At 38.4% G+C, this 27,097-nt stretch overlaps 1 protein-coding gene across 3 annotated transcripts; it reads left to right on the top strand.

Annotated features, from left to right (window-relative positions):
• The first annotated feature begins 1,842 nt into the window (after positions 1-1,842).
• LOC127795589 (cyclic nucleotide-gated ion channel 18-like) lies at positions 1,843-24,771 on the top strand. Of its 3 annotated transcripts, none has more exons than XM_052327368.1 (9): positions 1,843-2,227; positions 3,463-3,505; positions 13,993-14,132; positions 14,231-15,634; positions 17,304-17,516; positions 17,668-17,978; positions 20,063-20,174; positions 23,199-23,435; positions 23,652-24,771. In XM_052327368.1, exons 4-9 carry the CDS (start codon positions 15,110-15,112, stop codon positions 24,411-24,413), a joined length of 2,160 nt encoding a protein of 719 aa, XP_052183328.1. In that variant the 5' UTR covers positions 1,843-2,227; positions 3,463-3,505; positions 13,993-14,132; positions 14,231-15,109; the 3' UTR covers positions 24,414-24,771. The 3 variants fall into 3 exon arrangements, with proteins under 3 accessions (XP_052183328.1, XP_052183326.1, XP_052183327.1); XM_052327366.1 differs by having other exon boundaries at positions 3,463-3,543; XM_052327367.1 differs by having other exon boundaries at positions 3,463-3,543; positions 13,993-14,143.
• The last annotated feature ends 2,326 nt before the right edge of the window (positions 24,772-27,097 follow it).

Genomic DNA, 27,097 nt, shown 5'->3' with positions numbered 1-27,097 from the left:
GTTTCACTAAACCAATTAACGCCAAGGTTTTCCCTTATCTTACCTTGAAAATTACACACAAACACTTAGATTTTCACTGGATTTAGGAAATCGAAACAAACCACACAAAAGTTTAACGATTACAGAGATCGTCCTCATAAGGACACAAGTAAACCACAAAATCAAAATATTACAAGGCAATGGTAAAATAATAATCGATTATACCCTCAATTGATGGAGATGAAAATGAATCTCTTTTCAGCACTTCGACCTCCGACTGCCTTGGGCTCAATGTTGATTGAACAATAGGGCATGCAAGCCTTGCGGATCTTGAATGAAACAATGAGGACTTGGAGAACACTTTTTGACAGCTCTTGGAATGTTCAGAATGTGATTAGAGAACCTTCAATCCATGCTTAAGGCGTATATATACTCATTAGGGTGACCTGCTTTCCTTTTAAATTTTTTTGCCCGTTAGACTCGAGTAGTCAACTAAGCTAAACCTTTAGTCGACTAATGCTGAATCTTTAGTTGACTAATCTAATTTTGGAGTCGACTTACTTGGATCTTTAGTCAACTTACCTAGATCTGGAATCGACTTATGGGGAGGTTTAGTTGACTAATGGAAAAACACTTCTCAACCAAGTTGACTAATGTTTCAAGAGAGAGAACACTTATGGAGGGATACTCTCTACTTATAATTGGATTCATCTCGATCCAAGCCTAGTTCTCCACTTGTTCAGACTAGCCCGAGCTAGGATCCAATTAACTACATGACTCAATCGTGACCTTTCTTTGCCTTAGAATACACCTATATAAAGGCATGAATTATAAGATGCATGTACGTTATATATTGCATGTTACTATTTTGTTCCATCTTTAATATCGGAATTGATTTAATCATTAAAAGATACACTGGGAGACCTGAAGTCCCTCGCCATTTTAGGTCCAACAAGATATGGGTAAACTAGGGTTGATAACATTTATATTCAACTTCAAATAGATTATCACAAAGTACTCAATTTTATTAGTGCCATTCAACTAATTACAATTTAATAAGATAACTAAATTTAAAAATCAACTAAGCCATTTTCAAAATATCAATTGAATGAATAACAATGCCATTCATATTAATTATTTATGAGAAAAACTAACAATTGACATTTCAATATTAATCTTCATGGATGACTTTAGGGGTGTTCAAAAAAATCAGTGTACCGCGAAAACCGGCCAAACCAAACCGATCTGATCGATTTTTTTCTTTAGTGGTCGAAAATGGTTGGTTTGCGGTTTGGACAGTTGGCGGTTTGGTTTTAAACCGAACCGCCCAAGAAAATAATAAAAAAAAATTATAAAAAAATTAGTATTATAAAAATCTAATAATTGGCAGCCCCATCCTATTTATTTTTTACACTATTTTGTCTTTATTTTTTGCTTTATTTATTTACATTTAATTATCTTTATTTATCAATATTTGTGTCTTTATTTACCATTTTTAAATATATTTTTTAATGATTTTAAGTAACATTTTAAACCACGGTAAATTGCACCAAACCAGACCGCAAATGCAGTCTGGTTTGGTGCGGTTTGGCCGGACCCAAACCAGACTGCGGTTTGGTTTAGTTAAAAAATTGCACTAACGATTTGACGTGTTGAAAATAATTCAGACCGACCAAACTGCACCGCGAACACCCATAGGCGACTTTACAAGAGTTGGTGGTGCTCTTTTCTATTATACTTAATCTTGGTCAATTTTAAATTTAATTAAAATTAAAAATTAATTTTTTAATATAATTTACCGTTTCATTTGATATTCAACGGATCACAGTTGAATTTGACCAAGATTGATTTTCTACTTTCCATGTAGTGGAGTTAAATATGGTCAGAGCTAGTTTCCGACACCAATACCGAACCAATCGCCGGCGCCTAGGCGATGCCGGGCCCAGGTTCGCACCTGATTTACGCTCTGGGTGGCGGCCAAGCCCTCGCCGCCGTGTCCGGCGGCCGCTTCAGCCCCCACCACTGCCTCGTCTACGCCATCAACGCCTTCTTCGGACCCGACCTTGGCTCCTTCTCCGAGTGGCTGGCTTCAACCCTCGGATTCGGCCACGCCTTCGCCTCGCTCCTCGAAAGCTTCGTCCACCACCCCTTTTATTACTTCTTACTCCTCGGACTTCCCCTCTCTCTTCTCTACAGCTGGGTCTCCAGGCTTCTCCTCCAGAAAGGCTTTCTTGATTCCGTTTCTGGCGTGAGTAGTTTGAATTATTGTGTTTTTAGCTTTTTGGGTTGTCTCGAATGTTTGGTTGGCTGTCCATTTCTAGAGTTAGTAGTATGAATCCTTTAGTTTTAGCTTATTGGGTGTTTTTGAATTGCTGGATTGGGGATTTAGTTTTGAATTCTTGAGCTTTTAGTTTATTGGGTGCCTGGAGTGGTTAATTGATGATTCATTTTCTGGGATGGGTTGTATGAATTCTTGGATTTTTAGGATTTTGGGTGTTTGTCATGCTTGATTGGCTTTTCCACTTCTGCATTTAGTGTAGGAATTAATGTTTTATCCTTGTTGTTTTTTGAATTTTGAGTGGCTCACTTGGGTTGGCGTGATACATTTGATTTCGCTCTAGAATTAATATTAACTTCCTGATTTGGATTCTTAAAATCTTAATTGGTTAATTGGCATATGCTATATGTGGTGTTCTTGACCAGAGTTCTAAATATTGGGCTGGGCAAAGATCAGACAGTCTTTCGATTGTACCTATGGGTCAAAATTAATTGAATAATATCTTGGATGTGGAAAATTAATTGATAGAGTTAATGGCATTGTTGTGCAAGAACAGGGAAAGCCCAATGCTTATTTTGCTTGTAGTACAATGCGAAAATGTTTGATAATTGAGGAAGAATGCTATACAAGAAATGACAAACTCATCTTAAAAGATATTCAATAACATCTGCAGAAGAGATAAAGAAAACATACCATGAATTACTATTTTACCTGCAGGGCATATGTAAACATCCTTGCAGAAAGGTGAAGTATGGATTTTACATTTTATATTTCCTACTAGTTCTTTATTCAGTTAATATATACAGAAGTCTTTATTGTGGATTGTATCCAAGTTTGTACTAGCTGCTACCTGCTTAGTTCTTTCCGTATCATTTATATGGTATCATTTCATAAGTCAAGTTACATTTAGTGGCTCTAATTGCCAGCAAATTGAATTTGTATTGATGCATTTTCTGTAGATCTCTCCGACTTGCGGAGCTTTTTATTTTTAAGGCAATAGAAGTACTTATTTCTTTTATTGGTGAGAACTATTTTCTTGTTCCTTTTCCTGTTAAGATAACCATAAATGTATCTGAGAACGCATCTCAGGAGGATTCTATCTTGATAATGCAGGTTTCAATATTATTTGTAAGCCACTATTGCTAGTATAGTAGTGTTGGTTGTAGAATGCAGGTTTAACTATATTGTGAGGTTTTATGGTGCAGGTGCCCCTTACAAGGAGACAATGCTTGTTTTTGGTCTCAGCAGGTTCTTTATCCCACTTTTTCTTAGACCACTTGTTTGAGGTAATACTTGGATAATATTCTGGTGTTCTTGGGCTGATGACATTATGAAACATAACAATGAAGTAGCTATGTCTAAGATCTGGTTTGCAGAACTATGCATAAGGCTGAGTAATGGCATTCTAGACTTTGACAACCTTTGGTTAATGTAAATTATAAGGAAGATAAAGATATTAATTGCTTTAAGAAAAATGGTTTAGATTAGATTGTAGTTAGGTTGTCTAAACTGTTCAACAAGACATGTTAAGATGTGGAGAAGATTTTGATGGACAGTGAAAACTGACCCGAGTTTGATGGTGATATGAAGAGAATTAATAACACCTCCGGTTAGGGATGATAGAGGCTTTGCAATGCTCATGGTTGTGAATCAACTTTTTGAATACCTGCACCCATAATAGGAGGTTGCTGAGGGGCTTCCTAGGAAGGCCCTCCAATGGTTAAGTTTGAAGTGATACTGTAACCAGAGAGAGAACGTGTAAGATTGAATAATATGTTTAAAAAAAGAAGCCCCACTTCCCATTACCAATGAGTGTACCTCTGTATATATGAATCTTGGCGTGTGGTTAGCTGTCATGGGGATTGCCTACCCGGCATGCTCCCTATCTGGATATTTACTTGCTCTTTCTACGTTCTCTCCTGGAACGTTCATGCTGTATAGGGGAAATGTCAACTGCTATAGATGGCTCCATGATCGCAATCCCCAACAATTCTGGCAAATGGCTCCAAATCACCCTACTGTTTGATAGCTGCTCAAGACATTAAATAAACTTACTTCTTGTCTATCTTGTCCACTTGACAAGTCACCATTGGTGTTTTATTTTTAACTACTTTAGATGCTATCCCCCTTCCTTTGTCCAGGTATTGGCTTTTAGGAAGTAAGTTATGGGTTTCTACATATTTCATGTTCTTTCCAAATTTATTCTATTATTATAATGACCAGGTAATTTATAAAGATAAATAGCTATCTAAGAATTGCCTCTTGAATGAAAACATTCTTTTGTTCACCCTTTTCTTTTTACATGCTATGGAAAAAAAAGGATAAAAGGAGTTAGGGAAAAGGTTGCCTAATAAGTAGCCTCAAGGTCATGTTGTCCTTCCCCTGAAAAAGTGAAAAAAATTGAAATTTGCTGCTTTCTTAAGAGATTCCTTCCTATTTTATCTACATTGTTGCAGAGAATCCACTCAATCTCATTGCTGTGGTTCTCTTTTACTTTACTATCTTATGACAAAGATTCTATTGTCCTTCATTCAGGTTCCTTTCTCTGTTTTAAGTTTAATGTCTCGTATTCACAAATCATACATCCTTCCAATAATTCCTGTTGCTCCTCTTAGAGAACAGATTCTCCAGATGGAGGTGAACTTATCGATCATTATTCATTTAGCAATGCCACAATGCAGATTAATATGTTGCTTTTTTCCCCTTCCTTTGATGTACATTGTACTCTCATTGTAGTGCTTTTTCCTACAGGTCATTGCTAGTCACACAGGGAAGAACACCTGGCCGTATAGGTGTAGGATTTCTATATGGTTTGAGTCATTTGTGTTATTGGGAACTTATGCAATCCAAGTCTCTTAAGGCCTCAAAAATACATATACAAACAAGGCGTCTAGGTGCTGGCCACAGAGGTGTCTTGGTGGGTTCCTACATGACTAAGTCATTCAGGTACCTTTTTTTGGTACTTGCGTGGGTGGCCATGTAAGTACCAATAGTGGTACTTATTGGGCTAATTGCATTGTGCCATTTATGGTCCTTACATGACTGGTCTTAAGTGGCATTTGTGGTACCTACTCGGTTGGCCATGAATGTTCCAGGAGGGAATGTGGGAGGAGAAATCCCATGAAAGCCAATCACTTGCCAAGATCCATATATCTAGAGGTACATTCATCGGTAAAGGGTTCTTTTTTGGAACATATTCTGCACTTCTTTCAATTCTCTCCCTGGTTACAGTATAGTTTATGACTTAACCTACAAAGGGCCTTCCCAGGAAACTCCCAGGCAGCTTTGTGTTGTTGATGTAGGTATTGAATAGTTGAGTCACGACCTTGAGCACTGTAAAGCAGCTATCATCCTTGATTGGAGGCCTTATTAATTTTCTTCAGATAAACATCTAATTTAGGTCAGTTTTCACTGTCATCAAGAACGAACAGATATCTACAATTGCAAACAGCTGTATCAAACTTATAGCACCATAAATTTTGCATCTTGTAGGGGGACTGGATGTCAAGGTTTTAAAAAGTTATTTGACTTCATGCATAAAACTTGAATCATTGAACATTTAGATACAGCTGACATGTGCATATTTAATTGCATTTGTATTTGTGTATACACTTTTTATGTGTTTGAATAGAGAAACAAGAGAGAAGCAAAAATATATGTGCTTTAATGGATGGAGCATCAATTTTGGGATTTAACTAAAAAGAACCAACACTTTATTGTGTAGGTAGTCAAGATACTTAAATGTTGCAGTATTATCTAATGCAGTTGGATGAATGAGAAGTAGGATTCATATATTGTTAGATCTTGAGGAACTTTCTAGACCTGTGCAAGTTATTGAAGAAAGAGAAAAGAAAAGAATTTCCTGGTTTCTTTCCTGAAACAAGTTCTGTCATGTAGCTATCCATTAAAAACAGATTTTAGTTTTGAAGGGCATGATAGAGGTGAAAGCCTGGTGGATCCCAGTTAAATTCCTTTGGTATAATTCATAGCTTATCTAGGATTAAGCATATTATGGATGATTTAATTGTCAAGAAATTCTGGAGTAGATATGAGTACATTAGATTTAAAAAAAAAAAAATGGTCAAGAGCAAAGGCAGGTCTAGGACCTAGTCTCAGCAGGGGCAACTTTTTTAGTGCAGTATCTAGCACATTATGCATTTAATTGAATATATGAAATAACAAATTAAAAGGTAAAAATAAATCCATTTCTTAATTTTCACTTACTCAACTAGATTTCATATTTTGAAAACATTATGAAATCAATTCATTATTAATGCTGTTAAATGCATCCTTATGATGTATGTGACCAAGCAAGTATTAGTCCAACCATCACTCATCTGATAACAGTGTATACTCTTTCTACAGTTGCAGTAATAACAGGTAAAACAAATATCAAGTTTACAAACAAATAAACTAAAAGGATGGGCGAAAGTTCTTGTTTCAACTAACTTTACTGCATGAATTTCAATCCCTTTTAAATGGAAAAATTCATTATTGCTGCTTATATCAATAAAATAAGTCTCAATCTGATTATCAAGTAATATGAGCTCACAAAGAACTAAATCCAAACAATTGTTCACAAAGAATTGAAAAAAAAGAAGAGTGTATTTGTTAGTTTATCAAGATTGACGGAAAACTTATAAGAAAACGAATGATTGTATGGGGCAGGCTAGGAAATCTAATTTGATTATCTTTTGAAAATTACAAGTCACCCATTAATATTGTTTATTCTTTAAAAACTTTATAAAATTACAGAATATACTTAATTTTATTTTTAAACACTTGAATATTTAACCTATTATATAATAACTCAATATTTTCTACTTTATGTTACTTACACTTTTATTGTCTTTTTTCTTTTTAAATTGACCAACATGTTATATATTTTGGAGGGGGCAATCCCAGATTTTTTTTTAACTGTGTGGGCTATGCATAATTTTTGAAAAATTGAGAAGGTGGTTCCGTCATTGCAAAAGGGTGTCTTCCTTTTAGGCGTTTGAATCGCATAGAACTGATAATTGAATATCAGTTCTCCAAATAATAATAATGAAAATGTGTTCTCTTGGCTATGTTTTTGGTTGATTCATTCTTCCAATCATTTGAAGGTAAAAAGTATTACTTGAAAGTGCAATCTTGGAGTGTACTTGTTATCCATACTTAACATGATGCAATTCGGTAAATGGCATGTGATTGCATATAATGTCATTCACCAAGATGTATGCCTATTAGAAGTATTATGAGTTGTGGAATGTAATGTCAACACATACGACAGGCTTGATATAGTACATTTGTGACATGTTGAAGGCTCCACTCTTCTATGGTTGCATTTGTAAGAATAGCATTTAGGAGGTTGTCCTTAAGCCTCTAGAAATGTCAACAACAATAGTCAAAACTTAATCGCGCTAGATGGAGTCTAGCTTCCTAACTATTTTGTACATCAGAAAAGCCTCCGGAGATGTCGATTCAAAGGTAAAAATAAGTGCTTGAAAGGATATAAGGGTATCCAGATATTTCTTAAATCTTTTTTTTTTTTTTGGCTAGGTAAAGAACAGATATTTCTTGTATCACAATGACTGACAATTCCCCTAGAAACTATGAACTTTATTAAGTGGTCTTAATCCCACTTGGTGGGGTTGGCTGTATGGTTTTTATCTCATCAATCATTTCTATCTATCCATTGTAATGTTATTATATTTCATGTCATGCATAAGAATTTACCACCAATTATTACTTGGTCTTTTCCTACCTCTTTTGTCACAAACTTCTTTCTTTTCATCCATCCTCATGGGAGTGTTTATTGGCTGCCTTCTCATATAACCTAACTGATAGGATACCAGATAGCAAATTCAACAGCAATCAATATCAATGGTTTCCAATAATTTGCAGCAAGGAAAATAAGAACAATAGGGCATTCGAGAGGCCCCAACTCTCCAACAATCTTCTACAAAATTCCACACCTCTCTCTCACTCTCTTTCTCTTATTTATACCTCATCCTACTCAGCATAACTGCCTCTGGCAGCACATGCTGGTTTGTTACAACAAACCAGCTATTTCCCCTACTATCCTCCACCCATTTTACCTCTTAGCCCCTGCCCCTTGTGCCACCTTGTCCTCAAGGTGGAAATCTGGAAATTGTTGCTGAAGGAGGTTAACCGGTTCCCATGTTGCTTCTAAAGGGGTAGCCCCTTCCATTGAATTAAAACTTCCTTGCCTTGTAGATTACTCCCCATTCCCGATCGAACCCCCAGAACTGCCTCGGGCTCCACCAATAGCTCCAAATCTGCACTCAGCTGGCTGGGAACCTGCACACTAGCCCTCAACGCCCCTCTTGCCTCGCGTAATTGGGACACGTGGAGGACGGGGTGGATGTTGCAATGGGAGGGCAGTGTTAATTTGTAAGCAACCGGTCCTACATCCTTTTCCACTTCAAATGGACCATAAAATCTAGGCGCCAATTTCTCGTTGGAGCAACTAGCTAGCGATTTTCTACGATATGGCTGCAATTTCAAATAAACCAAGTCCCCCACTTTGAAGTTTTCCTCTCTTCTCTTCCTGTCAGCACCTCTCTTCATTACTGATTGAGCCCTCAGCAATTGAGTCTTCAAGTCATCCAAAATCTTATCCCGTTCAACTAATTGTCGCTCCACTATTGACACCGGTGTGGTCCCTCTATCAAACCTCACCAAGCTTGGAGGTTCTCTGCCATACACCACCTGAAAAGGGGTCTTCCTTGCAGCTGTATGGTAGGATGTGTTGTACCATAGTTCAGCCCAAGGCAGCCACATGGACGATGATTTCGGTTGAGAGGAAGCAAAACAACGCAAATATGTTTCCAAGGTCCGATTCAGTACCTTTGTTTGCCCATCAGTTTGTGGGTGATAGGTGGTGCTTCGATTTAGTTTAGTACCTTGGAGGAGGAACAATTCCTCCCAAAATCGGCTCATGAAAATTTTGTCCCTATCCGATACAATGGATCTTGGGAGGCCATGTAACCTTACTATCTCCTTAACAAAATTTCCAGCCACTTCCCCTGCAATAAACGGATGTTTCAGCCCGATAAAGTGCCATATTTACTTAGTCGGTCTACTACAACCAATATTGAATCCATTTTGCCCGACCTAGGTAACCCCTCAATAAAATCTATAGCTATATCTTCCCAAACTTGGTTAGGGATGGGGAGAGGCTGCAGTAATCCCCCAGGTGTTAAAGCTGAAAATTTGTTCTGTTGGCAAACAGCACAATTACTCACATAGTTGTGAATGTCCTTCTTCATCCCTTGCCAATAAACACTAGCCACCACTCGCTTGTAAGTCTTCAAGAACCCTGAATGCCCCCCAAGACTGCCATCATGTCCCTCATGTAAAATCAATGGAATGAGAGATGACCCTTTCGGTATGTACAACCTCCCTTTGTATAGCAGTTGGCTGCCCACCCACTGAAAATTGGGTTGGGAAGCAGGATCAGTGTGTAGATCCTTGATAATTTGCTGCACCCTGACATCTGTTCCTACTTCACGGGCCAATTGATCCAGTTGGATTACTTTTGGTACTGTCAAAGCCATGAAGGCTGCTGTATGGTTGATGCGTGATAACCCATCAGCAGCTTTATTCTCCAATCCCGGCCTATAATGAATCTCAATTGAAATCCCATTAGTTTCACCATCCATCTCTGATATTCGGGGCTTACCAACCGCTGTTCCATCAAGTATTTGAGGCTCTTTTGGTCAGTCCAAACCTCAAATTTCCTCTCTAAAAGATAATGTCTCCATTTTTGCACCGCAAAGACTATGGCCATCAATTCCCGCTCATAAACTGATTTCGTTCTCCCTAACTGAGTGAAAGCTTGACTGAAATAGGCAATGGGTTGGTGATTCTGCATTAAAACAGCCCCCATGCCCTCCCCCGAAGCATCCGCCTCTACCACAAAAGGTTTATCAAAATTCGGCAAAGTGAGCACGGGCAGGGAAACCATCTTCGCCTTAAGCTGTTGGAAAGCTTGCTCGGCTGCCACATCCCAATAGAAATTATTCTTCCTCAACCGTTCAGTTAAGGGCCTTGCCATCTTGCCATAGTCTTTCACGAAGCGCCGATAATACCCCGTGAGCCCCAAGAATCCTCTCAATTCCTTCATTGTTGTAGGAGTAGGTCAATCTACCATCGCTTGCACCTTAGCATGATCAGCTGATACACCCTGTTGAGAAATGATGTGGCCTAAGTATTCAACCTTCGGCTGCCCGAACAAGCACTTTTTCCAGTTAGCAAGTAGCTGATTTTCTGCCAACACTCTTAAAACACAACGTAAGTGCTTTATGTGTTGCTCTAAATTGTTACTATACACCAATATATCATAAAAAAAAAACCAATACAAAGCGCCTTAAATACTCCCTGAAGATATCATTCATTAGTGATTGAAAGGTTGCAGGTGCGTTTGTCAATCCGAACGGCATAACTAGGAACTCGTAGTGGCCCTCATGTGTCCGGAAAGCCATTTTGGGAACATCTTCAGCCTTGACCCTAATCTGATGGTAGCCAGATTTTAGATCCAGCTTGGAGAAAACCACAGCCCTGTGCAGCTCGTCCAGCAACTCCTCAATCACTGGTATAGGGAATTTGTCAGGGATGGTGACCTTGTTCAAAGCCCTGTAGTCGACACAAAACCGCCACCCTCCATCTTTTTTCTTAACCAACAACACCGGGCTAGAAAATGGACTGCAACTTGGCTGCACAATCCCAGCTCCCAACATCTCGCCCACCAGTTTTTCAATCTCATTTTTTTGCATGTAAGGATAACGGTAAGGTCTCACATGTTCATGGAATCAAGTTAATAGCATGGTCTCTTTTTCTGCATGGTGGCAGCCTCTCTGGATTAGAAAATACCCCTTCAAACTCTTCCAGCACTCCTTGCAACAACCTTGGGATTACCCACTGCTTTTCTTCAAATTTTGCTGTAATGGCTCCCAACTCCAGCAACATCCCCTCCCCACTTCCCTTAAGAGCTTTCAGCATGGCCTTCAAAGACACCATGGTTTTACTTAAGCTTGGGTCGCCCTGCAGTGTTACTGCCATACCCCCCACTCGAAACTTCATTGTTAAAGTTTTCCAATCCACATTCATTTTCCCAACTGCGGCTAACCACTTCATTCCTAAGATAACATCCGAGCTACCCAACTCTAAAGGCAAAAAATCCTCCATGATTTGTAGGTGCAATTTCACCCCCTTGCAAATGCCAGCCCCTTGCACTGCCATTCCCGTCCCCATAATCACCCCATACCCGGCTGTTTCTGTTCTTGGCAGCCCCAACCGCTGCACCAACTCAGCTACTATAAAATTATGTGTCGCCCCTCCATCAATGAGTACTACCACTGGCTTCCCTTCAATATCCCCTTGCAGCTTCGTGGTTTGTGGTGTTGTCAATCCAACAACTGAATCATTGAGAGTTCAACGACCTCGCTGCCTTGCCCCGCTTCTTCTTCCCTCCCTTCCCCTGTTTCAACCTCGACTACTTCCTCTTCAATCTCCTCATCATAAATCATCATAACTTGTAGCTCCTAGTTCTTACACCGGTGGCCAATAGAGTATTTCTCATCACATCGGAAACATAGACCCTTCTCTCTTTTAGATTTCCACTCAGCCTCGCTGAGTCGTTTAAAAGAAACATTGCTGCCACTCCCAGCCACTGGCGGCTTGTTGCTCGCCTGGCTAACAACTCTCGAATGAGGAGTCGGGCTTTTTGATTGTATGAGAGGGGGTTGAAAAACGTTGGTTGTAGAATGGGTAGAGAAACTACTCCTTGCTGGCCCAAACGTTCTACTGCAGCTGAGCATGGCTGCATTCTTATCCTCGATACATTGAGCTGTCGACATGATCTGATCCAATCCCCTCGGTTGCAGTACCCTGATCTCAGCCCGTATTTCCGGCTTAAGGCCATTAATGAAATGGCCTTCCAGGAACGCCTCAGAGACTTTCGACACTGGCACGGCCAAAGTCTCGAACATCAGCTTGTAATCCTTGACAGCCCCTTCTTGTCGGAGAGCCAAGAACCTCTCCTCTAGTGACCCCTTTTGGGTTGGGCGGAATCGGTTGAGAATACCTTGCTTGAGCCCCTCCCAACTGCGGATTCCCCTGCGCCTAGACTCCCACTGGAACCATGCGAGGGCCCCTGCCTCAAAGCACAACACAGCGGACTCGATCTTCTCATCATCGGACAACTGGTTGATCATGAAGTACCTCTCCGCCCGAAATATCCAGTCATTCGGATTGTCTCCCTCAAAGGTCAGCATCTCCAGCCGCCGATTTCTCCCGTCTTGCCTCCATCCGGCACTTGTGCCCCCCTCCATTCTTCGGTTCATGCCGACTCCAAGGGTCACTTCAGAATCTTAGGTAAACTTCGTTGGCCATTCGCCCCCATGGGTCTTCGCTTTCCTCTCCTATTCCTGTTCATCCCATCTTGTTCACATGATGGCGAACTGTTCAAGCATCTCCGCGACATTCCGGTCTATGGCTTGAATCTCTCTTCTCTTCGTATCGACCTTCTCCTCCAAGTCCCCCACTCTCTCGCTCAAGTTTACCATGGTGATCGGCAACTGCTCTAATACCAAATTGATAGGATACCAGATAGCAAATTCAACAGCAATCAATATCAATGGTTTCCAATAATTTGCAGAAAGGAAAATAAGAACAATAGGGCATTTGAGAGGCCCCAACTCTCCAACAATCTTCTACAAAATTCCACACCTCTCTCTCACTCTCTTTCTCTTATTTATACCTCATCCTACTCAGCATAACTGTCTCTGGCAGCACATGCTAGTTTGTTACAACAAACCAGCTATTTCCCCTACTATCCTCCACCCATTTTACCTCCTAGCCCCTGCCCCTTGTGCCACCTTTGGTAGGTCCAATGGACCAGGGCCTATCACTAACCATCTCAATTTCATCCCATGCACCTTATCTTCAACATGTGCTACTCCAACCTTTTTACACAGTCCTTTATTTCTAATTCTGCCGTTTATTGTATGGTTTCACGTCCATTGTATCCTTGTATTAGTTGCTTTTGTGTTTTTTTTTTTTTTTAGAATATCAGGAGAAAATTTATTTGGCTTGGGATGGAATTCTTCCAGAGAAGGAGTTCTAAGTTGAAGGGAAAGTTGTGAGACACCTCATGCCACACATACTAAAAGCAGAATATCTAGTTAGAAAAATAGTTGGATCAGGTGCACAAGTGCAGAATAAGATGACGACAGACTCTTGTGCCTCTTGTGAGAACGTTTGAACTACCTCATGAAATCACGGGATCCCCAAAAATGAAAACAGAAGTACTCTGGAACAGTTCTTTCTTTTCTATTTTGCTCTACTTTTTTTCTTCATTTTAGGGGCGAAGATTCGACGTCCCCTTGGCAAAGCCCTTTGAGTTTGAATAGCGCATGATCTGCTAATTAATGTTCCTAAATGGCCCTATTTGTTCCCTAGTGGAGATCCGGAAAGATAAAAATGCCAACCATGACTTTGAATAGCATGGCCACTTGAAAGATTGATTGTACATATATCTGCAAGACCACTTAATTCTGAGAGTGGACAGTGTTTATGAAAATGAGTAAATTAGTGATGTTCACTTGTGAGGAAATTCCAATTCCTTTAATATAGTTTCTCCTTTCTCTTTCTCTTGTACAAACTCATAACCATCCAATAGGCAGTATCTTTTGGCAGGCTAATCAGTGAATGCATATGCTTGTTGACAGGAAAATGGCCATTCTTCTATGTATACTTGGATATTGAGTACTGGTTGGTGGGAAGGCCGAGCAGCAATCACCCCAGATGGCGTTGTTGTCGTTGGCCTCTTATGCACTGGCCTGATCTGCGGTTTTATTTACATCAACAGGTCAAGTTAATGTCAGTCTGGTGCAAATGTTTTTTGAGACCTCTAGGGGCTTTTTTTGACACATTTGGTTCCTAATTGGTTGTCTCCTGCACTTGCAGAGCAAAGCCCTTGAAGTCCGTCAGGAAACAGTCAAGTGAATCGATGAGACTTATTCTGATCATAGCAATCCTGTACTGCTCATGGTGTGCAAGCCAGATTTACCTGGCAAATCCTCGTCGACCTGCAGTTGGCGAAGAGGCTGATCTTGGGGTTCTCGTGTTTCTAGGCACCTACTTTTTTCTCCCTCACTGGTTATGTATCGCGTCAATGAGCCCGAAAGACTATGCCGCTGCATCAGAGCAGCTGCCACGGTAACAGCATCCCAGTGGCAGTGGAAGTGGCTGCTAGGCTTCAATGACATCATCTGTTGTGTATGAATATGGATGCCTCTGCCGTGTGTTTGGCTCCTCTGCTTTTCACTCAAATTTTGAACCTCAATACATATGGTGGGACAAACAAGTGTTAGGATGGGCAAGAAAAAGATTGATTGAGCCATATATGGTAATTGTTATTTTTTAAAAAAATTAGAAATTTAAAACTCGTCGAGTAAAACAAAATTTTACTAACAAGTGTTAGGTGATATGTACCTCGTACTTGTACATTCTTTTTAATATCTTGTGCTTATTGTAAATGGAAACAAAAGGGAAAATGCAAGTGGTTATTAATTTTTTATTACCTCTAATATTTATTTGTTCGTATAAAAGAATATAATTTATGAAGGCTTTGACGTTGATCAGTTGCCAGTTGGACGCAGTTTCGCGCGCCATTTTAACCGACTTTAACGGCCGCGTCAATCCGAAATGCCTGCAACTTTTCATGCCTCGCCGTGAACTCAATTCAAACCACCCCCAACGGCAACCACTTCCTCCCTCCCTCCCTCATTCCCCGTCTCTCTCTCTCTCTCTCTCTCTGCGCCTCCGCCGCCATCTCTCTCCGTCATGGCGGCGTATAATCTCAATTCTGGTTTCCTGCACGACAAGCCCGCCGCCAACAACCTCCGGAAGACGAACAACAAACTCGGCCACCCGCACCACCACGCTTCCGCCTCCACCGCCACCTCCAAAATCCGGTACCTCCCGCTGATCTACGACCACCAGAAGCCGTGGTGGGACCAGATCCTCGACCCCGGGAGCGAGTTCGCCAACAAGTGGAACCACATCTTCCTGGTGGCCTGCCTCGCCGCCCTCTTCCTCGACCCCTTCTACTTCTTCCTCCCCCACATTGGCGGCCCCGTCTGCATGCAGTCCGACGTCGGCCTCGGCGTCCTAGTTACCGTCTTCCGCTGCGTCGTCGACCTCTTCTCCTTCCTCCACATGTCCATGAAATTCCGCACCGCCTATGTGGCCCCTAGCTCCCGCGTTTTCGGCCGCGGCGAGCTAGTCACGGATCCCAAGATGATCACCATGCGCTATTTGAAATCTGATTTCTGGATCGATCTCGCCGCCACGCTTCCCCTTCCCCAAGTAAATCAATTTCGGCCTTGAACTTGTTAGATTTTCGGAAATTGCAAATTACAGCAGTCTCTTGAATAATTTGTTGTTGAATTAGGTCTATCTGGCTTGAATTGGGACTTCGTTTAATAAAATTTCAGTTTCAAGTGCTAGCTGATTACGCATTGCATTGTCAAAATGCACTTGGTAATCAACCATCTAGCTGAAAGATTCCAATTATAAGCACTTAATAATAGGGTTGTAAATGACCTCTTTGGTATTTCATTTGTATCAAAGGTTCTTAATTAACTACTAAATGTCATTTTGATCTAAAGAATTGGGGATCCTTAATTCGGATTATTGACTTAAGGAGTTCAAATAGTTTGGCTTGATACAAAATTTAACTATTTGTGCATTTGTACCATATGTAAATTGAATATTCACATAGATAATGACAATGGCATAAAACAGAAAAATGTGAAAAATTGCACAATGGTTTAGAATAATCTTTTGTTGTCTTTCATGTAATCATGAACGATATAAACACGCATTACACTATCCCAACTTCAGTGAAAGATGTAAGTAACAATTGAAAGAAAGCTTTTGAATTTGGCTCCTTTAATCTGAAAAGAAAAGATTGCTTAAACTTCTCAAGATGTTTTCCCTTAATCTACAACTGTTTTAGGATAATTGCAAAAGATGACATTTGGAAGATAATGAAATGGTTAAGCTCCATCAGTGATACAGAAAAAGATAAAAGAGGAAAAGAAAAGGTTTTGGGATGGTCACTCAAAGTGATGTTCATCCCTAGTATGTGGGGCTATATTTTCATATTGGGTACATGAAATGGACTTTTTGCATCTCTAAATTCATTCCTTTAGTTTCCCTTCCCCTTAGCTTTGAATGTTCTTTGTTGGTGCAATTATTTTGCATGTTCCAAATGTTCAGGCTGTTTAGTAGCTCCCTCTTGTTTTCCTTCACATATGGACTCACACTTCTAAACACACATGCATTTTGGATTGTGGTGATATCTACTCGTCAATCTGTCAAAGCTTTTGGTGCTTATATGTTGATACTTTCTCAATAATTACTGCCAATTATTATTGGGAATCTATTTTGCCTTCAGCTTCATTTCTTTAATGTAATTTAGACAGTTCTATTTCCTTAAAAGGGCATGGCAATACTTGCCTCAGCTTTATATTGGGCTCTTAAAACATGAATTGCCAACCAAAAGACCAGATGCACTATAGGTCAACTTATTCCTGAACATATAATTTGGTGTTGAGATATTATCCGCTATTTTGTAGAAATGTATATGAAAAACTGTGAAAAGTTTTGAGAGCTGTTTGTAAAAGGATAAATCTTCCTGGTGAATAAAAAATGCCAGAATCATTTTCTCACTGGAGATACAAGTGGACATTACTTATGTAGGGAAAAATGTAATTTTATGTTATCACAAGTGATACTATGAAGAGAAATCATTTTTAACTTCTTCATCTTTGTCACTGATTTGACCTTCTGAACTACATTTTTGCTGGAGAGGATCAACATGCAGTTGCAATAGCTTTACTTTGCTCATGTACATATCATAATTTGAAGAGCTCAAGAGAATTGTTCTGTCATTACCTTCTCATTATTAATAGAGAGTCTACTGACCATCAACTATTTTCCAATGTTTCAATTTTCTGTTTTGTGTTGGCAGATTGTCATCTGGTTTATATCTCCTACAGTAAAAAGTCACACAGCTGCTCATGCTAACCACACCATTTCTCTGATCATTATCGTTCAATATATTCCACGATTGTTTGTTATTTTTCCTTTAAACCGGAGAATTATTAAAACTACAGGGGTGGTAGCTAAAACTGCTTGGGCAGGAGCAGCATACAATCTTCTTCTCTATCTGCTAGCAAGTCATGTGAGCTATCACTTCACTAATTTTGAGTTGTTACTTAATCATGCTTCTGTGTCATTGTTGAAAGTAATGATGCCAAAATTTCCATACTCCCTGACTCCATTGAAGATATCTCTTTCACTATTGTTAGTGTTGTTTTGGATTGTCAGTGCAGGTTTTAGGTGCTTCATGGTATCTGATGTCTATTGAGAGGCAGTATTCATGCTGGAGACAGGAATGTAGAAGGGAGATGAATCTCACACACTCTCCATCATGTACTCCTCTGTTTCTGGATTGCAAAAGTCTACAAGACCGTGGACGCCAGTATTGGTTGAAGGCTACCAGAGTCCTAATAGAATGTGATGTTCGATATAGTGGGAATTTTGAGTTTGGAATGTTTTCTGATGCATTCACAGAGGATGTTGCTTCTTCAAATTTTATTGAGAAATACTTTTACTGCCTTTGGTGGGGTTTGAAGAACCTAAGGTGTGTGTCATTCAATCTGGAAGTTTGCATTTTGCTTTTCACCCAAATTTGGTTAAATTCATAAAATGGAAATGAACTTTTACCCCAAATCCCAGTTTGGTAGATGAAATGTTCCATCTTGTGTAGCATGCATTTGGAACATTATGTGGCAACATGTAGTCCTTTCTTATCTCTCTTTTCCAAATCAATACTTCTGTTTATCTCATAAACAAACTCTAGGGACCTACGTTTAGTTTCTCCCTGAAATTGGCTATGCATTAGTGGGGATTTTGTAGAGAAGAGATCAAGGGAGAGGTTGGGTCAACTTCGGGCCGATGGAAATGCATTTTTGCATAAATACATTCACAGATAAGGCATAAAAACTGGAAGCTAGATAGTATCTGCAGATACCACTGAAATTTTCAGATAATCTACATATAAATATAGAATTCTAATGAAGGACACAATACAATCCTACATGAGATGGGACTGAGCTTCTTTTTTAGTTTTTGTTCCTTTTTTTTTTTTGCCTCAGTAAGGTCACGGAGGACTGTTTTATTTATTTATTTTTTTTGCTCAGCAAGGACACAGAGGACTGAGCTTCTTGTCAGCTAAATTTTGGGCACATTTGTTTGGCCACCAATCTGAAGTTGAGCCTCGAGGCTGAAGCTCTTCTCCCTTGGGCTTGTCAACTGAAGTTAAACATACTGTGGACTTTGTGTAATTAAGTTTAGTTATATATTGAGTATTGGTTTTATTTTGCTTAAGTCAAACCTTTGTTAGTTATATTTATCTGTACTTGATCTCACAGCCAATGGGTATTTTGGTAGTTTCACATGTTTTATATATCAGCCACGTAATGGGTCATATATGATATTCTAGGCCAAGTTATGTTCTCTGGTCAACCTACTACTTGGCTGGATCTGTGATTTAGGAAAAGCTATTTTAAAAATTGAGAGAGTATCACCAAAATAGAAACCAGGGCATTGGTTGGTATATGATGCAACAACGCAAAGCTTGTTCATGTTTGCTAATGCACGAGGCTTGCGCTACTGCAGGGTTCTGAAGACAATCAGGTTATGTAGCTTTACTCCCTGCATGCAGAGATGTTGCTTTCATTTTTCAACCTGATGGCAGAGCTGCCTTTATCCCTATCCCAAGGCCATCCCTCTGCATGTAGGGGTAAGGCTGACTGCTTTAATACCCTTGATTAATGAGGATGAACTTGTCATTTATGTCCTTAATTGAAAAATAAACTAAGATATGGAAAACATGAATAAACATTTCAAGCAGCTGTTGAATGATCGAGCCAGATGTAACCAAGAATAGCAATAACAAAATGAACTAAATACAACCCTTGTATGTCACATTCACAAGACTTTGGACAGTTGTCATTCTCACCTCCTGAATGAGTAAGTCAAATATAACCAAGAGTGGCAATAACATAATTAAACAAATACAGTCCTGGTAGGTAAAATTTGTTGGAGTTCCTAAACATTAACTAATTTATGATTTTGATAAATATTTTTCATTGTCCTATTACTCCTGCATTAGGTGAACCTTTTTGATTAGTTGACTCCTGGGAACACGAAGAAACTCATCAGGCCTTCATTCTGTGCTAATTTTATTGTGTTAACATTTTCTCCAGGCATTTCTGTGCTATGTGCACCACAATGATGTATAAAACATATTGCTAATTTATAAATCCAAATTGAAACTGTGTTTTGCTTCTCTTATAAGTTTTATAATTACTTCAATTTGTTGAAGAAGTTAATTTAATGATATTCTCAGTATATCTCCTAAATAATACTAGAGACTTTTCTGTTGACATATTTCCATAATTCCCAAATCATTGCCTTTTCCATTTTCCATGCTGTTCTTGGGGTTTTTCTAAGTTCATTTTTCTTTTTTTTGATTCCTTTCTTGCATTCATGACACTTGTCATGGAAGATGTTAATCTGCATTTTTTGTAAACGGAATCAATTGGGAGAAAATGCCTTCCCTTTTTATTGGTTCCGTGCTTGCTTTTGGTATGTATGGTAAAAAATCCAAATGCCATTTCAAATATTAGTGCTAACACTTTTCTTTCATTTCGTGGCATACAGTTCATACGGACAAAATTTGAAGACAAGTACATATGTTGGGGAAACACTGTTTAGTAGTATTATTTGTCTTGCTGGCTTATTTTTGTTTTCACTGCTGATTGGCAATGTGCAGGTACTTTCTCATATCATATAAATGCATATACCTGCTTTCCTGTACTCCTTACTGTCTTCTTATGACTGGAGCTGATCTTTCTTGAGCTTTGAAAATTAACATGAGAATGCTGTGCTAGCTGTGCAGCTATACAAGAAAAGATAAAATAAAAACAAGATTGTACCCGGTAAGGCTTGAGTGACTTATATTGAAGATAAGCTATGAGAGTCACTATTATTTGAGAAGAAGACTGACAGACCCACTTGTGAGACAAGGAGATGAAATGTAGGAAGTTTGTAATGCAAGAGAGAGAGATAGAGAGAGAGGGATATGGCCTTGGATAAAGTAGCTGAAAGTTTAAAATTTACGTAGCCAACCTCCCCTAATGGGATTAAGGCTTGTGATTGTTGTTGTTGTTATACAAAAAGTGGGTCAAAGCATAACTTAGATGAAAGGAGGCACGGTGAAAAAAGAAAAGAAAAAGAGAGAATGTGTCAAACAATTAACTAATCAAACCAGAAATAAGGATAACGTAATTTCAGGTTTTGTGATCTTAATTGATGATGGCTGTGTAGAAAGCAGAGTATGGGGCCGACATTCTCATACTTTTAAGTAATAATTAATTTTTTTTTTTTTTTTTTTTTGCGAATCAAATTTTATTAACTGCAGAATGAAACAGAAAGCAAGATCATCCAATCTGACAAAACAGAAACTGGAACAATGAAAGTTAGACCCATTCTGTTAACAAAAGATTCATCAAAAGCTCAGACTCTTTCTTTGGTTCTGAAACCTGCATGTAAAGAATCAACCTACTGTGTTTCATCCAGTTTCTGTTCACTCTCAACACTTCTAGATTCAATTTAACCGTGTTTCTCTAATACCAAATTCTGTTTGTCACAGCTGAACTAAAGCAGAAAATAGAATTCTCTTTAGGGGGAGTTGAAAGTCCAAGAGACTTAGAATTCAATAGCAAGGAGATACAATGCTGAAATGAGTCCAAAATAAGATGTCAGTATGAAAACTAGAAAAACAAAGAGAACTTGATCTGGAACAAGACAAATACGTACGAGGAAGATTCTTCTGCATTACCACACAGATTGCTATCAATCATGCTTATTGGAAAACTTAGTAGCCATTCATTTTATTGGTATAGCATCAGAAGCTATTCTCCATACCAGAATTTTTAATCTGAAATGGATCTTCATCTTCCAAACATTTGCTCGTTCCTTTACACTTAAAGCTGGAGGCTACATCCTGTAACATTAATACAATTGTAATAAGGTTCCTTGGCAGAAAATCAAGTGGGTCTTTCTCAAAATTCTTGTTCTTGTTTGTTGAAAGTAGCATCAGCAAAACTCCATTCCAACTCAAGTTATCCCAGTGAATTAGAGAGACTTCGCTTTAGCAGGTTGGTGGATCTCAGACACAAGCTATGTGTTTTAAAGTGTTCCAAGTTTGACACCCCGGAGTCTTTCCAAATGTCAATGGATGATCCATCTCCAAATATTTTTTTGATAATCTCCCTGCAATCTAGAATGCCCCTCCAAATGAAGGAGTCATTCCTCTTTTTATGGCCATTCAAAAGTTCAGATTCTTAGTCTTTGTTGTGGTGCACTTTAATTCAGAGTTGAGCATTCTCATGGCTCAGTCCCAATAGCATTTTCCACCCCAGGTTAGCTATGAGGGCTTTGTTAAAATATTCAAACCTGCTAAACCCAAAACCATTTACCTATTTAGGTGCACACAGAAGTTCTACGTGTTTAGTTCTTTTATCCTAATGTATTATGCTTAATGGTTAGCAGCAAAAAAAAAAAAAAAAATAGCATGTTTCATTCTGATTATATGTAACACAATGTCTTGTTTATGGTTGGATTATTATTGAACTGCTGAAAACAGATGTAGAAATGAAATGGGGGTGGTATGCTTCAGAGGTGCAGAAATACCATGTGTGGTCTACGTGTCAAAATTATTTAGAGGGAATGAAATAGGCAGAATCTGATTTTCTTGGCAATTTAAATAATTAATCTGGTAACAATGTAATATAATGAAATAGTATAAGCTAGAATAGTAAGTAGGCCACAATTGTACAAAATTACGGGGTTAAAAGTAAGTGCTTTCTAACTAAGTAGTTAGTAGAAACTAATTAAGTTCTCTGAAACTCCTACCTCTGCCAAATAAAACAATAAACCCCAAGGGGACAAATGCAACTTACTTTTATTATATACTCTCGTAGTCTAATTTTTTCTGGTTTTTGCAGTAAGATTAATTTATTTTTTTCTTTTCTAATGAAGTTATGCATAGTGCTCGTGTCAAAGATTGAAGTATGGAAATTGTGACATTCAAGTATATTGCCTAATTAAATTTGTAGGACAAGATTTTTTGTAGCTCTAGTTCTCTGTCCTGTTTTTTGAATCAAACCTCTTGAATTGAATCAGTTTACTTTCTTCTTCAATTGAGGAGAAAAGACCAACTAGACATAACTTTATTCTAACATTTTTAATTGTTTTGTTCTGTTTTATCCAGGTCTATATGGATTTAACTCCTAGATTTTGTCCTTTATTTATTGTCAGCACAAGCCGATCAGTTTCATCTCCTGAATTCCCTCTTCTATTTCTACCCGTCTATCCAAAAATCTCGTTTCGCTAGTGTTAACTTGGAAATATGTCTCCAACATCCTTCCATTTTATATCATATTGGGTATCCTTGAATATATTTATTTTTCCTTTCTATTTTCCACTTTTCAGTAAAATGGGAACTATAATCTGATTAACCATCAAACAAATGACTTTCTCTCTTCTTCTACTTCAGGAGATCTTCTTCATCTAGGACAACATTCTTTGTGCATATATGTATTTTGATATCTTCGAAACTGATTGCATTGCTGGAGATAGAAGTCATTTTTTTTGCTTATGGGTTCTATGTACTTCATAAGCTTCTGGTCTTAATACTATAAATGAATCCTATATGATTTTAAAAATTTTCCAATTTTAATACTATAAGACGTGTTTGTATGTTCTTTTTGATGTTTATGTTTTGTGTATGAAGAACTACTTGCAATCTTCAACGGCAAGACTCGAGGAATGGAGGGTCAAACGAAGGGATACTGAGGAGTGGATGAGGCACAGACAACTACCTCCAGATCTTCAAAATCGCATTCGCCGTTTTGTTCAGTATAAATGGATTGCTACCAGAGGAGTAGATGAAGAAGAAATACTGCAGGCCTTGCCGTTGGACCTCCGATGCCAAATCCAAAGGCATCTCTGTCTTGCCCTTGTTCGCCGGGTAATTTCCCTGCCCCTCAGCCTTCATGGTTGCATATTGAAGCCTCAATATGCTTTTCATCATCTACTACTCCGTTTATTTCAATCATGGAAAAAGTGCCTAAATTTCTGAGCAATGGGGCTTTCTGTTTGTCCGTAGATTACCTATAGCACTCGATATGCATAATTTGCCGTAGATAACAACTCGCTGTTCTAAGAAGGCCTCTCTTGTCTTCAGGTCCCATTCTTCTCGCAAATGGATGATCAGCTTTTGGATGCAATATGTGAACGCCTCGTCTCATCCTTGAGCACCAAGGACACGTACCTTGTTCGGGAAGGTGATCCAGTTATTGAGATGCTTTTCATTATCAGAGGCGAGCTCGAGAGCTCCACAACTGATGGTGGCCGGACTGGATTTTTCAATTCCATTACTCTCAAACCTGGGGACTTCTGTGGCGAAGAACTGTTGACGTGGGCCTTAATGCCCTCCTCGACCCTAAACCTCCCATCTTCAACTCGAACTGTCAAGTCCCTCACTGAAGTTGAAGCATTTGCACTTCGAGCAGAGGACCTCAAGTTTGTTGCGAACCAATTTAAACGCCTCCACAGCAAGAAACTGCAACATGCCTTCCGATACTACTCCCACCAATGGAGAACATGGGGAGCTTGCTTCATACAAGCTGCGTGGAGACGGCATACTAGAAAGAAGCTGGCAGAGGAATTGTTGAAACAGGAGAGCTTGTATTATCTGGAACTTCCTGAAGGAGTCACTGATCCTGGTGCTGAGGATTATGATTATGATCATGAGGTCAGTGGTGCTGCTGGCAACTCCATGGTAGACAGCACCGGACAACATCTTAGCGCCACATTTTTAGCCTCAAAATTTGCTGCAAATACTAGAAGGGGGCTTGCGCAAAAGGTTAAAGCTGCTACCACCGGCTTGGAGATGCCAAAGAAACTGTTTAAGCCGAATGAGCCCGATTTCTCTGCAGATTCATAGCAAGAAGAAGACACATGCATCCGCAGGTAGGGCATTCTTCTGCATCTGCAAATACACTTCATCATCTCTGATCCCTAATTCATGAAGTCCTTTCCTAACTTTGATTATTCACACAAGTTTTAGGAGTTTATGAATCAATCTTAACTCTGTTTCTGTTATGAGAGCTTCTGTACAAAAAAGACTAGTTAGTTACACTCCGCCTGCTGCCGGCTGGGATTAAGGCTTGTGATTAATTGTCCATTGTATCATCAAACTCTTGATAATTATGAAAAATCATGAATCGTGAATCATGAAACGAACCCAAGTTGGGAAAAATTTTAAGGATATTTGTACATCTGAAAGTGATACCATAAGCATTGAAGCATCTTTTTCTTCTTCTATAGAGCAAATTTAAAATTTATGCAATAATTTTGAAAAAATTACAATGACAGATTGGTTTGAGCTATTTGCACCTCTTGCAATTTAAAAATGCTTTTGAAGATCTCTTGGTTGGAATGTTTTGCTTGGAGACCCCTTTTGTTACAAACGGCGCCAACCAAATTTCATTATGCTAGATTAAACTAATTAAAAAAAATTAACTTAAATTTAACCCAAAAAAAAAAAAATGAACTTCACAAAGTACAATTCTAGTCAGATTATCAACAAGTGACGGTTCCAGTGATCGAACCGTCGTCAGTCGAAGCTAATGGGTTCCAAGTCCCTAGAAGAGAGAGAGAAGAAGAAAAAGAAGAAGAAGAAGAAGATAATGATGATAACACAATTGATGGTTGATAAAGACACTATCGATGTTTTCTAGCCAAAAGACAAAGACAGTCTAAATTTGGATTTGGAACCTTCGATTTCATTCTACAACAGTTCCAATGGTTGGAACCATCACTAACGGAGGTTTTTATCTAGATATAACCCCCTTCCTCCTTTTTTCTCTCTTTCTCTCTCATTGTTGCCAATGACCATAAGGCCCTAATTACCATAAGTTCCTTAAATCAGGCAATTTCAAAAGTACACCTTCTCTTTTCCCTTGTTAGCTTTAGGAGTACTTGACAATATTGAATATGCTGAATCATTTAGTAAGGGTTCAAAAATAAATTTGTTTATGTATGTTAGATGCGACGGGTACCTCGACATGACCATACAAAGGTAGGTCAACATCAAAGTCAAATCATCTTTTTTTCCAACCTTTCACACTAAAGTTGGGGTGAATAAACACCAAATTCATTCAAATGAAATGATGACAAGCTAAGAGAGCCACTCAGTATTTTTGAAGTTTGTTATCTAGTTATTCAAGTATAGATATTCTAGATCTAGATTTTTTCAAGGTCTTATCATTAAGAATTAAACGGGGATTAGGTCACATTATTTATTTCTTTATTCATTTATTATATTTAGTTTTTATGTACTTTTTTTTTTCCAAATAATCTAGACGTACCACGTGCCACATGCGCTTGTGCCTAGTGCTATTACTCCACACAACAACTTTCTTTCTCCTTCCTCTGTTCATCATTCGATTGTTGGAGAATGTTAGGAGCCATTTACCTGTGGAAAATGTTTGTTTGTTTTTTCATCTTCATTTCCATGTTTTCATTTCTACATAAAATTAAAAAAAATAGGAAACGCATTCATTTCTACCAAATATGAAACCAGTTTTAAACTTCAAAAAATGAGAAAATGTATTTAAAATCATATTATTTTCTTCTTGAACAAAAACTAAAAATAAACTAACATTGATTTACCCTTATATTTTATTATTATTTTCCATTTTGCAAAACTATTTTATTGTTTTTTGATTAAGTAAATTGTCAACAAAAAAATAAATTAAATAAACAGTGATGAGGAAAGATCAATAAAGAACATGAACACTGAGAAGGAGAGGTCGATAAAGGAAGCTAAAGGATATGTGACGATTGGTGAAGGATCGATGACAATCAACGGAAGATCTACAATGATCCACAATAGATCTGTAACGATCAAAGAAGGATTTCGACGATTGGTGAAGGATTCGCAACGATCAGTTAAAGCTGGAGAAAGTAAACAGTGAAAAGTTGAGGTTAATGAAGGAAGTTAAGGATATATAGTTAATTAGATTCAAAGCAAGGACTATTTAGGGGAAAATCGTGTTTTCCCTTGAAAATAAGTGAGAAAAAAAGGGTTAAAATTTACAAAGAAAATAGGAAAAAACATCTTTTACTTGAAACAACAAAAGATATTTTCCCTTGAAAAAACATCTTTTAGATATGTTCTAAAGTCTAGTATAAATTTGTAAAATAGAAAATTTGTTTTATGTTCTCAAATTTAGAAAAAAAAAATTGTTCTAAGCACAATTTCTAATTTTCTCTCTGTGAAAATATTTTTTGAAAAATTATTCTAATTTTTTACAAATATATTTTTCTACTTTTTCTAATTTTCTCCTTTATCTCCTTTTGCCTTTAAAATGTCGTAAAAATAGTTGATGCCTCGTAGATCGATCGTCTAACTCCCAGTTCTAGCGAATTGGTACTTTTTTTGGCAGACCTGATTTCTACCTCAATTGCACTCCAAAAACTTTCTTTTTTGTACTAAATGGTTACCCAAAGTCCCTAAAACAAAAGCCATATTCTATATAGGACCAAAACACTCTGGAATACGTTCAAATTTCCCCTTAAATCTCACTATCTTCTAGCCATGACGATGACCCTATTTATAGGGTT

The sequence above is a fragment of the Diospyros lotus genome, chromosome 2 (genome assembly GCF_014633365.1).
Source record: "Diospyros lotus cultivar Yz01 chromosome 2, ASM1463336v1, whole genome shotgun sequence".
Lineage (NCBI taxonomy): Eukaryota > Viridiplantae > Streptophyta > Magnoliopsida > Ericales > Ebenaceae > Diospyros > Diospyros lotus.
The sequence above is the reverse complement of the archived record's forward strand: the minus strand, read 5'-3'. Positions and strand labels throughout refer to the sequence as shown.